Raw genomic sequence first — 14,261 nt, forward strand, 5'->3', positions numbered from 1 at the left:
GGGCCCGCCTAGGTCAGTCTCCTTCACTGCATGAATGGAGCATCAATCCGCTAGTTCTAATGGCATCCCGTTAGGAATCTACTATGTGTTCCCAGCTTGAGAACTCCGGAGAAATCTCAGGTTATGTTGTCCCTGGAGTCCGGGGTAGAGGGAGTAAGTCACTCCTATGATCAGGCGCACTTTGGGCAGTCCCTAGAGCGCCGCGGCAAAGGAAAGTCCCCGGCGCCAAGCTTCCTGGTTGTTTACGCGCGCGCATGCGCGGCGTGGGCCGCCAAATGGGTCGAGACTCTCGCTCGCGCTCACCGTCTGCGGGTCGCAGGGGTCGGAAGCAGCGGAGTCGGAGCCGGAGCCGGAGCCGCAGCCGGAGTCGGAGCCGCAGCCGCAGCCGGAGCCATGGGCGGAGCAGCCGAAGGCGACGGGAACACGAGCGGCGACGCGAACGCAAGCGGCGCAGCCGAGGGCGCAGGTAAGCGTCCTGGGGGGCTGCTCGGGCCTGGGAGCCGAGGGGCAGGCGGAGCGGTATCCGAGATGCCGGGCTGCGCCAGGGCAAAGGAGACACCCGGGGACCGCGGGCTATGAGCATAGGGGACCGAATGACTCCACTCGCCACCTCTGCATTCAAAGACACTGTCTTGTCCCGGGCTGGCCTCCTGCGTCAGCCTCTGGAGTGCTCTGGGATTACAGGCCATTGCCTCACAGTTAAGTTTTTTTGCATTTCCTCATAGTTAATTCTGCTCAGTTGACAGACCTTCTTCTCAACTGGCTGTACTTCTAACAAGTTGACCAAAGCCTAATCAGGACACCGTTCATACAGCACTGGAGATACAAGCCCGAATAGCCACATCTATCTTTTACTGTGGGTACTGGGGATTCGAACTCATGTTCTCAAAATACTACTTGGTGGTGCTTTTTCCTCTTTCGTGGTTCCTGGGCTGTCAGAGACTCCATCTATTGGGTCTCTCGTCTGTCATTTCTCATCCCTTCTACCTGTCATCTCAGCAGGACTTGATGGCACTGTACACACCAGTAACCCCAATACTTAGGAGACAGATAAGAGCCAGCCTGGCTGTAGAGGGAGTTCCCACATGACAGCATTGTAGATGTCATATTTAAGATAAAACAAGCACTCAGAAAGCAGAGACAGGAGGGTCTCAGAGTTCCAGGACAGCCAGGGCTACACAGAGAAGCCCTGTCTCGAAAAACACAAAAATTAAAAAAAAAGAAAAACTACATAAAAAAGAACTACTCCCTCACTTTCAACCTTCATTTCTCTTGCTGTATTGTCTGTTATGGCCCTGGGACTTGTGTAGCTCTACTATGAAGGGCAGCCTAGTTCATGTGGGGAGCGATGTGATTTACAGGTCAGTGAGGCTAGAAAGCCAAGTACTTGCTCGGTGTTGGTCTTGGTTGTGACCTCAGCACCTAGGATGGTGTCCAGCAGCAGCCAGCATTGAACAGGTCTTGGTGTGTCCTTCCCACAGGTCAGATTCGGAAGGAGAGCGGCGGCAGAAGTCTAGGAGGCGAAGCCAGAGCCTTCGACCACCCCGATGGCACTCACAGAACCAGTCCTCATGCTCTGACTCGGGTGAGGAGCGGGCTCAGGGCTCCCGGGCCCGTAAGGGTCACAGGCGCTCGTGGTCCCCGGGGTCATCCGCGTCTAGCTCGGACTCCCCAAGACGTTCCCGGAGTCCTGGTGCAGCTGCCCTGGCCCTGAGCCAGCAGCAGAGCCTGCAGGAACGGCTGCGGCTTCGTGAGGAGCGGAAGCAGCAAGAAGAGCTGCTCAAGGCCTTCGAGACGCCTGAGGAGAAGCGTGCACGGCGACTGGCCAAGAAGGAAGCTAAGGAGCGCAAGAAGCGGGAGAAGATGGGCTGGGGTGAGGAGTACATGGGCTACACCAACACCGACAACCCCTTTGGAGACAACAACCTGCTGGGCACCTTCATCTGGAACAAGGCCTTGGAGAAGAAGGGCATCAGCCACCTGGAGGAGAAGGAGCTGAAGGAGCGCAACAAGAGGATCCAGGAGGACAACCGGCTGGAGCTGCAAAAGGTAGGCCGGCCTCGCAGCACGCACGCCTGCGTGGGAGCTCACGTCCTTTTCTGGAGGCTCAGTATGCCTGAACACACGCCTCTCACCATGGTGGCTCCCTGTGTTACTGTCTAGGTCAAACAGCTGCGGCTAGAGCGGGAACGGGAGAAAGCCATGCGGGAGCAGGAGCTGGAGTTGCTGCAGCGGGAGAAGGAGGCAGAACACTTTAAGACGTGGGAGGAGCAGGAGGACAGCTTCCACTTGCGGCAGGCCAAGCTTCGGTGCGCTCCTCCCTGGCCTTCTATTGGAAACTACAATCTCCCTTTCCCCTGGCTCTGCCAGGCGTGGCGTGTGAACTCATGAGACAAATCCCTGGGGAGTCCCATTAAGACAGTGATGGGGATATGGGATCCATTGTCCAGAGTATCCTCTGCCTCACTGAAGGAACCTGGGCACAGACCTGTTGGGGACCCCAGCTCAACCCTGTTGTCCCACCATGGGGAGGGCCAGGCTCACAGGGCCATCTGACAGTCTGAACCTGTTTGGCTGGTTGGGGCCGAGGGTCAGCTGTGCCAGCGGAACTCTGGCCCTGACCCTGCCACCCCATTTCCTCCTACAGCTCCAAGATCCGAATCCGAGATGGGCGAGCTAAGCCCATCGACCTCCTGGCCAAGTACATCAGCGCAGAGGATGACGACCTGGCGGTGGAGATGCACGAGCCCTACACCTTCCTCAACGGCCTCACGGTGGCGGACATGGAGGACCTGCTGGAGGACATCCAGGTGCTGCACATACCTCGGCCTGGGCGGCTGTGCCTGGCTCTGCCCTGCCCTATCCTGCCCTACATTGCCTCAGCCCTCCTCCCCACACCCCTCCTTCAGGTCCTACCGCTCACATCCCTGCTCCACAGGTGTACATGGAACTAGAGCAGGGCAAGAACGTGGACTTCTGGCGGGACATGACGACCATCACAGAGGATGAGATTGCCAAGCTCCGCAAGCTGGAGGCCTCTGGCAAGGGCCCAGGTAAGCAGGGTGGGACATCTTCCCAGCTCCTCTGAGGCCTCTGCAGGGCACAGCAGCACCTGAATGCTGGACAGCAGAACGTGTCTCCTAAGGAGCCTCAGGGAATGGCCGCAGCCCGGGACAGCTGCTATCCCTGCCTGCAGAGCCTCAGCCTTCACCAGGGCAAGCAGAGTCTAAATTGGTGTGCTGCCCAGCTACCCCCTACCAGGCAGGCCTGTTCCTGAATCCCAGGTGGGGAGCTGGGAACCTCAGGCCACGCTCAACAACCTGTCTTACAGGTGAGCGCCGTGAGGGAGTCAATGCCTCAGTCAGCTCCGATGTACAGTCTGTGTTCAAGGGAAAGACGTACAACCAGCTGCAGGTCATCTTCCAGGGCATCGAGGGCAAGATCCGGGCTGGCGGCCCCAACCTGGACATGGGCTACTGGGAGAGCCTGCTGCAGCAGTTGCGCGCACACATGGCCAGGGCCAGGTGAGGCTGTCACAGGGCCTTGACACCTGTGTCCTCCCTGACCGGTGCTTCTTTAGTGATTGTCACCTCAGCACCAGGCTGTGTGTCCTGCTGCCTCGCCCAGGCCCCTCCCCATCCCTACCCTTACACACAATTCTTTTTCCTCCCTCTGTCCCCTCCCAATCTGGCAAGAGAATTGTATATAGATTCCGTGCATGTTTGGCAGTGTCGTGTAAACATGGCAGTGGTGGCTGCTGGATGTCCCCATGCCCTATGAATGGCAACTGTTGGCTTGCCTTGGTTCCTCTGGATGTCCCCCATCCAAGTAGGCCAAGCACCACAGCCAGTTGGGGCCATACTGTGTGAATGTGCCCTACCAAGGGACTGAGATGGTGACACCCTCCTTTTTCCAGGCTCCGTGAGCGCCACCAAGATGTTCTTCGGCAGAAGCTGTTCAAGCTGAAACAGGAGCAGGGTGTGGAGAGCGAGCCGCTGTTCCCCATCCTCAAGTCGGAGCCCACGGCCTCCCACAGGTGAGCAGCATGACCCGGCAGGTGGGGCACCCTTAGGTGGGTGAAGAGCTGGTACAAGCCTAGCAGGATGGGCCTCACCTCTTCCTTCACCACCTGTGCAGCCCTGAACCTGAGGAGCGGCCCCCCAGCCCTGGGACTTCAGTGGACCCAGTGGAGCCTGTGGATCCTGAGGAGGCCACAGCACCAGGAGAAACAGAGGGGGAGGCAGAAGGGGAGGCAGTGCTGATGGAGGAAGACCTGATCCAGCAGAGCCTGGCAGACTACGATGCCGGCCGCTACAGCCCACGGCTGCTCACAGCACACGAACTGCCTCTGGACGCGCATGTGCTGGAGCCACACGAGGATCTGCAGCGCCTGCAGCTGTCTCGCCAGCAGCTTCAGGCTACAGGTAGGGGCTGGCCCAGACTGGGGACCTTGTCATGGCGGGGGCAGGGACGGGTGTGGGCAGCCCCAGCTGACCCCTCTGCCCTCACAGGTGATGCGAGTGAGAGCGCTGAGGACATCTTCTTCCGGCGTGCGAGGGAGGGCATGGGGCAGGATGAGGCACAGTTCAGCGTGGAGATGCCACTGGGCGGCCGGGCCTACCTGTGGGCCGACAAGTACCGGCCGCGAAAACCTCGCTTCTTCAACCGCGTGCACACGGGCTTCGAGTGGAACAAATACAACCAGACACATTATGACTTCGACAACCCTCCACCCAAGATTGTGCAGGGCTACAAATTCAACATCTTCTACCCGGACCTCATCCGTAAGCGCGCCACACCTGAGTACTTCCTGGAGGCTTGCGCAGACAACCGGGACTTTGCCATTCTGCGCTTCCATGCAGGACCGCCCTACGAGGACATCGCCTTCAAGATCGTCAGTCGTGAGTGGGAGTATTCGCACCGCCATGGCTTCCGCTGCCAGTTCGCCAATGGAATCTTCCAGCTCTGGTTCCACTTCAAGCGCTACCGCTACCGCCGGTGACACCTGTGGGCTGCCCGCCCCTGTCAGGCTGGCCCCTGGACAGCTCCCAGGTGGGAAGGCCAAGAGGACCAGGAGGCCTCCTTCAGAAGCCTTAGGAATCTGTGGACCACCTCTGGGCTTCAGTCACCAGCACTGTGCTGGCCGCAGCCCCTCTGGCAGATCCCTGCCTGTCCTGAAAGGATTTTTAACTCTTCTTGGGAAGACTGCTTACTTACAGAAAGGTCTTGTTTCCATGGACTTGTTCAACCGGGGAACCCCGTGTGGTTCTGATACATTTAATAGAAAGCTTATTCTAAACTGGCTTCTGATCTGAGTCACAGGGCAGATACCACACCCAGATGGCTCAGGGAATTGGGGTCAGGACTCGGGGTCTTCTCTGACAAGACCATTGCTGTCTAGGGAGACATAGCTGTCACCACTGGGGTGGGTCCTTGTTTGCACCCAGTGGAGGCCAAGGATACCATTTGGCAGCCCAGATTTGCCACCAAGTGTCACCCATTGGCAAGGCTGAGAGGCCACCCTGTCATCCCAGCCCCTAACCCCATGGAATGTAGCAAGACACACACCTGTCCAGATAGGACTGTACTGCAGCCCAAAAGTAGCCCTGTCCTGTTAGCCCAGGGAGGCCATGACTAATGGCCTCTGCCGTGGGTACTCACTCATCTCCAAAGGTCCCACCAGGACAGAGCTGGGACATCTGAGCTTAAGAGATACTTGGATGCCGTGCACAGCACATAGCATGTTGGGCCTCAGTTCCTCTACCTGGGCTACAAGGGGTCCATCCCCTCCCCCACTACACTATGAAGTTTCCGGCCTGTTGGCTTCTCCTGTGTGCAGGGTCCCAGCTTGCAAAGAGGCAGAACTGGGGAAGCAGATGGGGGCATGCAGGTAAGGGCATCTTGAGGTGCCCAGCATTGGAGGGCAGGCCCCGCCCTATGAAAGGGGGTCCAGCCATCCCAGGGCACTGAGCAGCCATAGATGGTGAGGCGGGCATGGATGCAGACCCCGTGCTCAGACCTCTCCCAATGCACACAGGACTCTAAAGTCCCGGAAACTGCCTCCAGCTCCCACGTCAGTTGTTTCCTTCCTTTGGCTGTGTCCATGGCTAAGAATAGGCCCCACGGCCTCGGCGGAAGCCACAGCCACAGGGGGTACATCCTGAGCCTCAGCTCCCACACCACCCCAGCAGCCTTGAGCCCAACTCCTCCTGTCCTTGACTGTGGTTGGGAGCCTTAGTAGGAAACTACAGCTCTGGGCCTCACCCGATGGTCTTGTGTGGGCTCTGCATCACGCTATGTTTCTGCCTAAGTTTCACCATGCATTCTGAGCTCTGTTACCTCCACACAACAAAGATGAGTGTCCTTCAGCCATTGCCTGATTCTCCAGACCAGACATATCCTTATCTCAGGCCAAGGGACAGAGGAAGAACATACAACCACCTCTCTCTCTGTTCCACCCACCCCAACCCATCCACATCAAGAGCAGCCTCATGTCCTCTTCCCACCACAGCTCCACCCTCACCACCAAACATTCCTGCCAGGACACCTATTCATCTTTTTTTTTTTTTTTTTTTTTTTTTTGGTGTTTTAAGATTTATTTATTATTATAAATAAGTACACTGTAGCTGTCTTCAGACGCACCAGAAGAGGCCATCAGATCTCATTATGGGTGGTTGTGAGCCACCATGTGGTTGCTGGGATTTGAACTCAGGTCAGGACCTTTAGAAGAGCAGTCAATGAGTGCTCTTACCGGCTTGCTGAGCCATCTCACCAGTCCCCAAAAAACCCCAATCTTCATACCCCTTACACCCACAGCATTGATACCTAACCAGATGTTGAGAAGGTAAAGACATTTGCTTTGCCTCAGCAGCCTGAGCACAGAAACATGGGGTGGCCGGGCGTGGTGGCGCACGCCTTTAATCCCAGCACTCGGGAGGCAGAGGCAGGCGGATTTCTGAGTTCGAGGCCAGCCTGGTCTACAAAGTGAGCTCCAGGACAGCCAGAGCTATAAAGAGAAACCCTGTCTCGAAAAACCAAAAAAAAAAAAAAAAAAAAGAAACATGGGGTGATCTGTGTCCATTTCTGTCCCTAGCTTATGGGATGGATAGGCAGGGCAGGCCCAGCTAGGAAATCAGAGGAACTACAAACCTCACGGGGGTAGAGGCCAGTCAGGGTTCAGGACCAAGTGTTGGGATGGGTGGGAAGCCTCAGGACTGTGAGACAGGAAGGGTGGGGGTGGTGCAGCAGGCAAGGGGCTTCCTGCTGCTGACAAGAGTCTGGCTGACCCTGGGCAGACTATGGAACTGGGAGGTTGAGGTCACAGCCAGGCCAGGCATCTCAATCCCCACCAGGACCTGTCAGGGCCAAAGAGACCCAAGGTCACCTCCCCCACATAGCCCCGCCTCCTCAAGCTACCAGGCACAGGACTAACACCCCCTGCCTGGCTCAGTCATCCTGGGCAACTGTCAGGGCTTCAGGCAGTGGGTCTGCAGGGGAGGGTTCCCCAAGACTGCTCCATCTCTAGAGGACAGCTTGGTCTCCGACCTTACCCATTGCACACCTCCCCTACCCCAGCCCTCTCCTTCCCCTCCAGCTTTTGGTCCCTGCAGTCAGGCTGGAGCTGGCCTTGCCGACCCAAGATCCCTGGAAGGCTCCTGGACAGCCGTGGCGAGGGTTAGTTGCTGCTGTGCCAGGACCAGCCCCATCTGGCCTCTTAGCTCTTCCCACATGGCCTCCGGGTCCCTGACCTTTTAACAACTGATGTCTCTCTACTCTGTCACCCTTGTGCCCTGCCTGGTTCCCACCCTAGCGGCGGAGAGAGGCCAGCGCCAGCGCAGGGGGTGGGGCTGACGAGAGACAGGCAGCAGAAAGACAGATGGAGACAGGGCGGGACGGGAAACAGCCTCACAGTCCCATCCCTCCAGCCCTGGGCGCCTGAGGGTCTCCAGCGCTCCCCTGTACCCACGGCCCCAGGGCTTCTGTTGGGGCCTCCCCTCAACCAACGTGACTTGGTTTCCCCAGGGAACTCCCCTACCTGCTCTCTCTGCCTGGCCTGGAACACTACAGAGGACACCTAGGTACAAGCAGCACAGGTGAGTCCCTCGCCTCCCTACTGTTGACTACACCACTGTACCCAGGTAAGCCTCTGTGTAGAGCCTGGGGAACCCAGGTTCAGCCACAACCCTGCTGTGGCCTGCCTACAGGGGAGAATGATAACAACCAGGTACCAAAGTTCCCTGAAGGGGATCCCGTGGTGTGACATTTACTCCGGTGGTCTAGCCTGGGCAAGTGCAGTTTCCCTGGTGGCACATGGGTACACTGGTTTCCTGTGTCTGGGTGAGGCCAGTCCAAGATGCTGTGGCAGTGATAAAGTTGGGGGTGGGATGGAATGGAGCTGGGAGCTACAGCGTGTGGCTTGGAGCTGGGCTTGGTGATTGTACTCACAGAGGCTCAGCTCAGAACCTGAGTCGCATCTCGATGGCACATGTCCTACCCAGAGAGGGACATCCATCCAACATGCCAGGAAACAGGCCTCGGGGCCCCTTCCCCCAGCCCACTGCCACAGGATGACACCTGCACCCTGGAGCTGTGGCACAAACAGGAAGCAGGCAGTTGGGGGAACAGCGTGTGGTGAACCTGAGTCTGTGGGGTTGTGGGGCATGCACACTGGGTATTTGGGGTGTTGGCAGAACAGCCCACTGGGCACAGCTGGGGCCAAGGCTCAGCCTCAGGAGCTCATAAGCAGAAAGTCACCAGGGAAGGCAAATCCGTTACATGGGGGAAACTGAGGCTGTGTAGCATGGCTATGGGTGATGGAGGTGTGGGGAGCCCAGGCTGCTCTGAGGCCTGGTGGAGGAGGCTTGTTGCAGATGGAGGAGTTGGGAGAAGGAGGAGGGGCCTAGCCTGCAGAGCCCAGCCACATACCACATTCCACCAAGGCTGGAACTCAGCCACCCAGCCTGGGCCTCAAGGAATGAGCTCTAGCGTCCCAGGGCACACATATACAAGGATGAGGCCCCATCCCAGACAGAACACCACTGCCTACCACCCCCAACCGTGGGGACATGGCCCAGGAACGCAGCACCATCCCACATCCCAGGGACTCAGGGTGGGAGGGTTCCAGAATCCTTCTGCTCCCTGGTGTACAAAGCTGAGGTGTGGTGGCCTGTGCCTGTCACCCCAGCAGAAGCTGGAGGCAGATGGAGCTCAGTGAGTTCCAGGCCAGCCTGGTCTACACAGAGTCTGCACGAGGACAAACAGAATTCCTGAGCCTTGAAATTCCCAGGCCCAAAGCTCCCTGCTCCAAAGCTGTGGAACCTGAGGGGGTGCAGAGACGCCAAGTAAGTCTCCTGAGACCACACAGCATGGGCTGCTGGCCAGCGTGGGAGGCTGCCAGGCCTGCCTCAAGTCTTGCCTAGGCAACTTGAGCTCACCATTATCACTTGAACCCCAGGGGAGGAAGGGAGGGGCTGGAAAAGCCATCCCTCCTTGATGCTTGTCTCCAAAGAGCTGGCTTGTGAGGGACCTGGTGGCCTTGGCGAGGCTGGGCCAAGGACTGGACAGAGCAGGGGGCTGGCCACCAATGAAGCCCGCCTTGGGAAAGGGAGCATATGAGTCCTGGCACTGAAACTCAAAGATAGGCAGAGCACCTCAGAGGCAGGACGATGCCATCCACCAGGCCGCCCACCCTGACCTCATCCCTGAGCCTCAGTTTCGTCCCTGGATCCTCCTCTGGATGGTGCAGGCCCAGCCAGGCGGTGGTCTGTAGTAAGGCCTCCTAAGGGGATCATGGAAGCAGCGCCTACTAGGCTGTTTATACCTGCATGGAGCATTCTGGGTTGCATAAATTAAACACCTACTGTGTGCCAGATGTAGGCACCAGAAATAACTGTTCTCAGCATCAGCTGTCTTTACCAGAGGAAAAACTGAGGCTCTCTGTGGGGATCTGGGGGCAAGAACAGATGATGCATCCCAAACCTTGAGTGGCCAACTGTTAAAACCCTGGAGCTCAATGGGAGGGAAGAGGGGTCTGGAGGTGGGGAGGGAGAAAGAGAAAGTCAGGGACTAGCCATATGGCTCAGTGGGTAAAGGTGATTGCAGCCAAGCCTGACAATCTGAGTTCAGCTTCCCAAGGCCCATGTGTTGAAAGGTGAGAACTAATACCCACCAAGTGTCCTCTGACACACACTGGACTGTACGTGTGCCCTTGCACACCCCCACACATAAATGAATGATGTGAGTTAAAAACAAAAAAACAAAACAAAACAAAAAATTAAGAAAAAAGGCCAAACATGGTTCACACCAAGAATCTGAGGCAGGGAGGATCAGCATGAATTGCCAGCCTGGGCTGCACAGGAACACTGGGTGACAGAGACAGGCTACTGCCTGTCTCTGGTCTCTGACCTTGGACTTGTCTGTTTTCCTTTCCTTTCCTTTCCTTTCCTTTCCTTTCCTTTCCTTTCCTTTCCTTTCCTTTCCTTTCCTTTGCTCTCCTCTCCTCTCCTCTCCTCTTCTCTCCTCTCCTCTTCTCTTCTCTTTTTCTTTCTCTCTCTCTCTCTTTTTCTTTCTTTCTTTCTTTCTTTCTTTCTTTCTTTCTTTCTTTCTTTCTTTCTGTCTGTCTGTCTGTCTGTCTGTCTGCCTGCCTGCCTGCCTGCCTTTTTTAAAATCTCCCTGTGTACCTTAAATTACTGCCTCAGCCTTCCGGGTGTTGCAAAGGATTTTGTTATTGAACAGTCTCACTTTTAGAGGACCCCCATATGCAACCTCGGTTCTGTGATGTTTGTCTCTACATCTCCCCCCAAACCCCCCGTGTCTCACACCAGTCTCTGCTGGAATCCCCTCTCCACCGACCCCCCCCCCACCGCCCCTTCCCCGTCCCCGCCCCACACCGGTCTCTGCTGGAGTCCTTCCCGGGGACATGTCGCCATCAGGCTTTTTTTTCATTCCCAAAATGGAGCAGGAACTTCTTGGTACGTTTCTTATTATAAAAGTGACGTCAGAGGAGAGGAGGAACAGTCCACACCCACACCCATCCAGTGGGAGTGTCAGGGCAGGTACCAAACCCTGACCATAACGAGTGCCCCCACAACCTCACAGGCTAAATGAATGACAGATAGGGAAACTGAGGCCACATAGTGAGTATAAGGACTGGAACTCCAACCTGGAATGCAGGGTGTCAGAACACATCTTTGTCATTTCAGCTCCTCAGAAGGTTGAGGCAGGACTACTTAGAGTTCCAGGCTGGCTGGGCCACTTCATGGGGCCAGAAGCAGTCGTGGGACCAACAGTGATCCGGCAGTCAAAGACTGCCCTAAAGAACGGGTATTTTGTTCCTGAGGCATCGAAGTCTCTATAGGAGTTCTCCATAGGTGCTCGAGCCCCGCTGAGCAGCCCACCTTGTCTTCCAGGTGCGCTGGAGTCAGCGCTAGCCCAACGTCCCTGCCATCTGTGTCTGATGGGGTGCTGACCCCCTCGCAGCGTCAGGCTCAGGAGCCATGTGGCCCAATGGCACCTCGCTGGGGGCCTGCTTTCGCCCGGTGAACATCACGCTGCAGGAGCGACGTGCCATCGCGTCGCCATGGTTCGCTGCGTCCTTTTGCGCGCTGGGCCTGGGGTCCAACCTGCTGGCACTGAGCGTGCTGGCTGGGGCGCGGCCCAGCGCGGGACCCCGCTCCTCCTTCCTCGCTCTGCTGTGCGGCCTCGTTCTCACCGACTTCCTGGGGCTGCTAGTCACCGGCGCCATCGTGGCGTCGCAGCACGCCGCCTTGTTGGACTGGCGAGCCACTGACCCCAGCTGCCGCCTGTGCTACTTCATGGGGGTAGCTATGGTGTTCTTCGGGCTGTGTCCCCTGCTCCTGGGGACCGCCATGGCCTCTGAGCGCTTCGTGGGCATCACACGGCCCTTCTCACGACCCACGGCTACATCGCGCCGCGCCTGGGCTACCGTCGGGCTGGTGTGGGTGGCGGCCGGGGCACTCGGGCTGCTGCCACTGCTGGGGCTTGGCCGCTACAGTGTGCAGTACCCCGGCTCCTGGTGCTTCCTGACACTCGGGGCACAGCGCGGTGACGTGGTCTTCGGGCTCATATTCGCACTCCTGGGCAGCGCGTCCGTGGGGCTGTCCCTCTTGCTCAACACCGTGAGCGTGGCCACACTCTGCCGCGTCTACCACACGCGCGAGGCCACGCAGCGCCCGCGGGACTGCGAGGTGGAGATGATGGTTCAGCTCGTGGGCATCATGGTGGTGGCCACGGTGTGTTGGATGCCCTTGCTGGTGAGTCGGCCCCGCCCCGCCCCCATCATCCCCTCCCCCACCCCACCCCACTCCCAGCAACATGAGGACCTTCTTTAGTTGTGTCTCAGGAGAAGGGCAATCCTGGGGTTCAGATCTTTGGGGCTTTAGGAATCTGCAGGGTGTAACAGGAAAGACTTTCAGGGGTTGTGTGTTCTAGAGTAGGGCTTTGAAGGATGAATAGGAGTTCACCTGCTAGACAGTGCTGGGGAAAGCGTTCTAGACAGAATGGCTGGATGGTCGACCCAATGTTGCTGTGTCCCCTGGCACCACATAGACTCCAGGCTTGTATAGATGCCCTCCTAGGAGGATGGAGCCCAGCTGATAGGACTTTAATGTGGGCACAGGTTTTTGTTTTGTCTTGCCTTGTTCCTCTAGCAAACATTTATTGTGTACCATCTGTATCCAGGCTCCCCTAGCACAAAGGCGACTTTCCTCTAGGAGAGAGGAGGTGTGTGGTTCCCAGGCTCTAAGGTCTGTCCCAAGCTGCTGGGACAATTTGACTAGACCCTATCTAAAATAAAATGTAGCTGGGCGTGGTGGCACATGCCTTTAATCCCAGCACTTGGGAGGCAGAGGCAGGCAGATTTCTGAATTCAAGACCATCTTGGTCTACAAAGTGAGTTCCAGGACAGCCAGGGCTATACAGAGAAACCCTGTCTCGAAAAACCAACAATAATAATAATAATAAAATGTAAACCGGGCATGATGGCGCACGCCTTTAATCCCAGCACTTGGGAGGCAGGGGCAGGCGGATCTCTGTGAGTTTAAGGCCAGCCTAGTCTACACAGTGATATCCTGTCTCAAGAAAAAAAAAAAAAAAAGAATCAATAAAAAGAAGCAGTTGTTGGAGACTGGCTTAGGGTAGATTCCTGCCTCAGTAAGTCCAAGTTTGCTTTTTTTGGGTTTTTTTGTTTGTTTGTTTTGTTTTTTGAGACAGTGTTTCTGTGTAGTCCTGGCTATCCTGGAACTCACTCTATAGACCAAGATGGCCTCGAACTCAGAAACTGGCCTGCCTCTGCCTCCCAAGTGCTGGGATTAAAGGCGTGCGCCACTATGCCCAACTCGTCCAAGTTTGCTTTCTAAACCTCAGTCCAAGTAGGATGTGATGAGCTCAAAGCCTGTGCTCATTCCTGGACCCAGCCTCAGCAACAGCTCAGAGGTTGCCCACTGCTCCTGGGCCACACAGTACAACCCTCTGCTCCTGCAGGTCTTCATCGTGCAGACCTTGCTGCAGACACCGCCTGTCATGAACTTCTCCGGGCAGCTGTCACGGGCCACAGAGCACCAGCTGCTCATCTACCTGCGTGTGGCCACCTGGAACCAGATCTTGGACCCCTGGGTCTATATCCTCTTTCGCCGGTCTGTGCTCCGGCGCCTGCATCCGCGGTTCAGTTCACAGCTCCAGGCTGTGTCCTTGCACCGGCCTCCAGCCCAGGCCATGCTCAGTGGACCCTGAAGGACGGTGCCACTTAAACCTGGAATCCTTAGTGACTGCCATTGACCTGTGCCCTGCCCCAGGAGCCTGAGTGCTTGGTGGACTAAGGACGGAGCTACAACATGGGGCTGACTCCTGTGAACTGCAAACATACCTCCTCTATGCTAGAGAGGTCCTCCCTGGCCCTCTCCCCAGACTACTCCCTGTCAGCCAGGAGGCTGGGGGCACATGTGGGAGGCCCCTGGCAGGAATCTAGGATTCCACAGGGAAAACCTGGGGTGCTGGAGGCGTCTTCCACTTTGCCAGCATCCGAGTCTGAGACACGGGGCTTCACATTCCTCCAGGCTCACAGGTCACCAGCCTTGGGTGTTGGAAGTACCCACTCTGGTCCCTGTAGCCGGGTTCACCAACCTCTCCAGTGTTTCCTGAGCCCCCTTGCTCCATGGCTGTCCAACACACATGTTCAATAAATGGTTGAATGTCCAGATTCTGGAGCGCTCCCCTAAGCATCCCTGTGTCCATTTGCCTCCCTC

The 14,261-nt window shown here is 57.0% G+C and overlaps 2 protein-coding genes across 4 annotated transcripts; both read left to right on the top strand.

The window, feature by feature from the left end:
* Positions 1-158: 158 nt before the first annotated feature.
* Cactin (cactin, spliceosome C complex subunit) lies at positions 159-5,299 on the top strand. The gene is made up of 9 exons (XM_021174163.3): positions 159-466; positions 1,482-2,049; positions 2,164-2,309; positions 2,648-2,810; positions 2,939-3,053; positions 3,332-3,524; positions 3,917-4,036; positions 4,138-4,424; positions 4,512-5,299. The coding sequence occupies exons 1-9, from the start codon at positions 255-257 to the stop codon at positions 5,000-5,002; spliced, it is 2,295 nt and encodes a 764-aa protein (XP_021029822.1). The 5' UTR covers positions 159-254; the 3' UTR covers positions 5,003-5,299.
* A 2,346-nt stretch (positions 5,300-7,645) lies between these two features.
* Positions 7,646-14,231, top strand: Tbxa2r (thromboxane A2 receptor). 3 transcript variants are annotated; one of them, XM_029482188.2, is made up of 4 exons: positions 7,646-7,674; positions 8,023-8,093; positions 11,409-12,272; positions 13,501-14,231. In XM_029482188.2, exons 3-4 carry the CDS (start codon positions 11,496-11,498, stop codon positions 13,747-13,749), a joined length of 1,026 nt encoding a protein of 341 aa, XP_029338048.1. In that variant the 5' UTR covers positions 7,646-7,674; positions 8,023-8,093; positions 11,409-11,495; the 3' UTR covers positions 13,750-14,231. The 3 variants fall into 3 exon arrangements, with proteins under 3 accessions (XP_029338048.1, XP_021030365.1, XP_029338049.1); XM_021174706.3 differs by lacking the exon at positions 7,646-7,674 and having other exon boundaries at positions 7,778-8,093; XM_029482189.2 differs by lacking the exons at positions 7,646-7,674; positions 8,023-8,093 and having other exon boundaries at positions 11,288-12,272.
* Positions 14,232-14,261: the final 30 nt, after the last annotated feature.

The sequence above is a fragment of the Mus caroli genome, unplaced genomic scaffold (genome assembly GCF_978045245.1).
Source record: "Mus caroli unplaced genomic scaffold, Mus_caroli_1 scaffold_9, whole genome shotgun sequence".
Classification (NCBI taxonomy): Eukaryota; Metazoa; Chordata; class Mammalia; order Rodentia; family Muridae; genus Mus; species Mus caroli.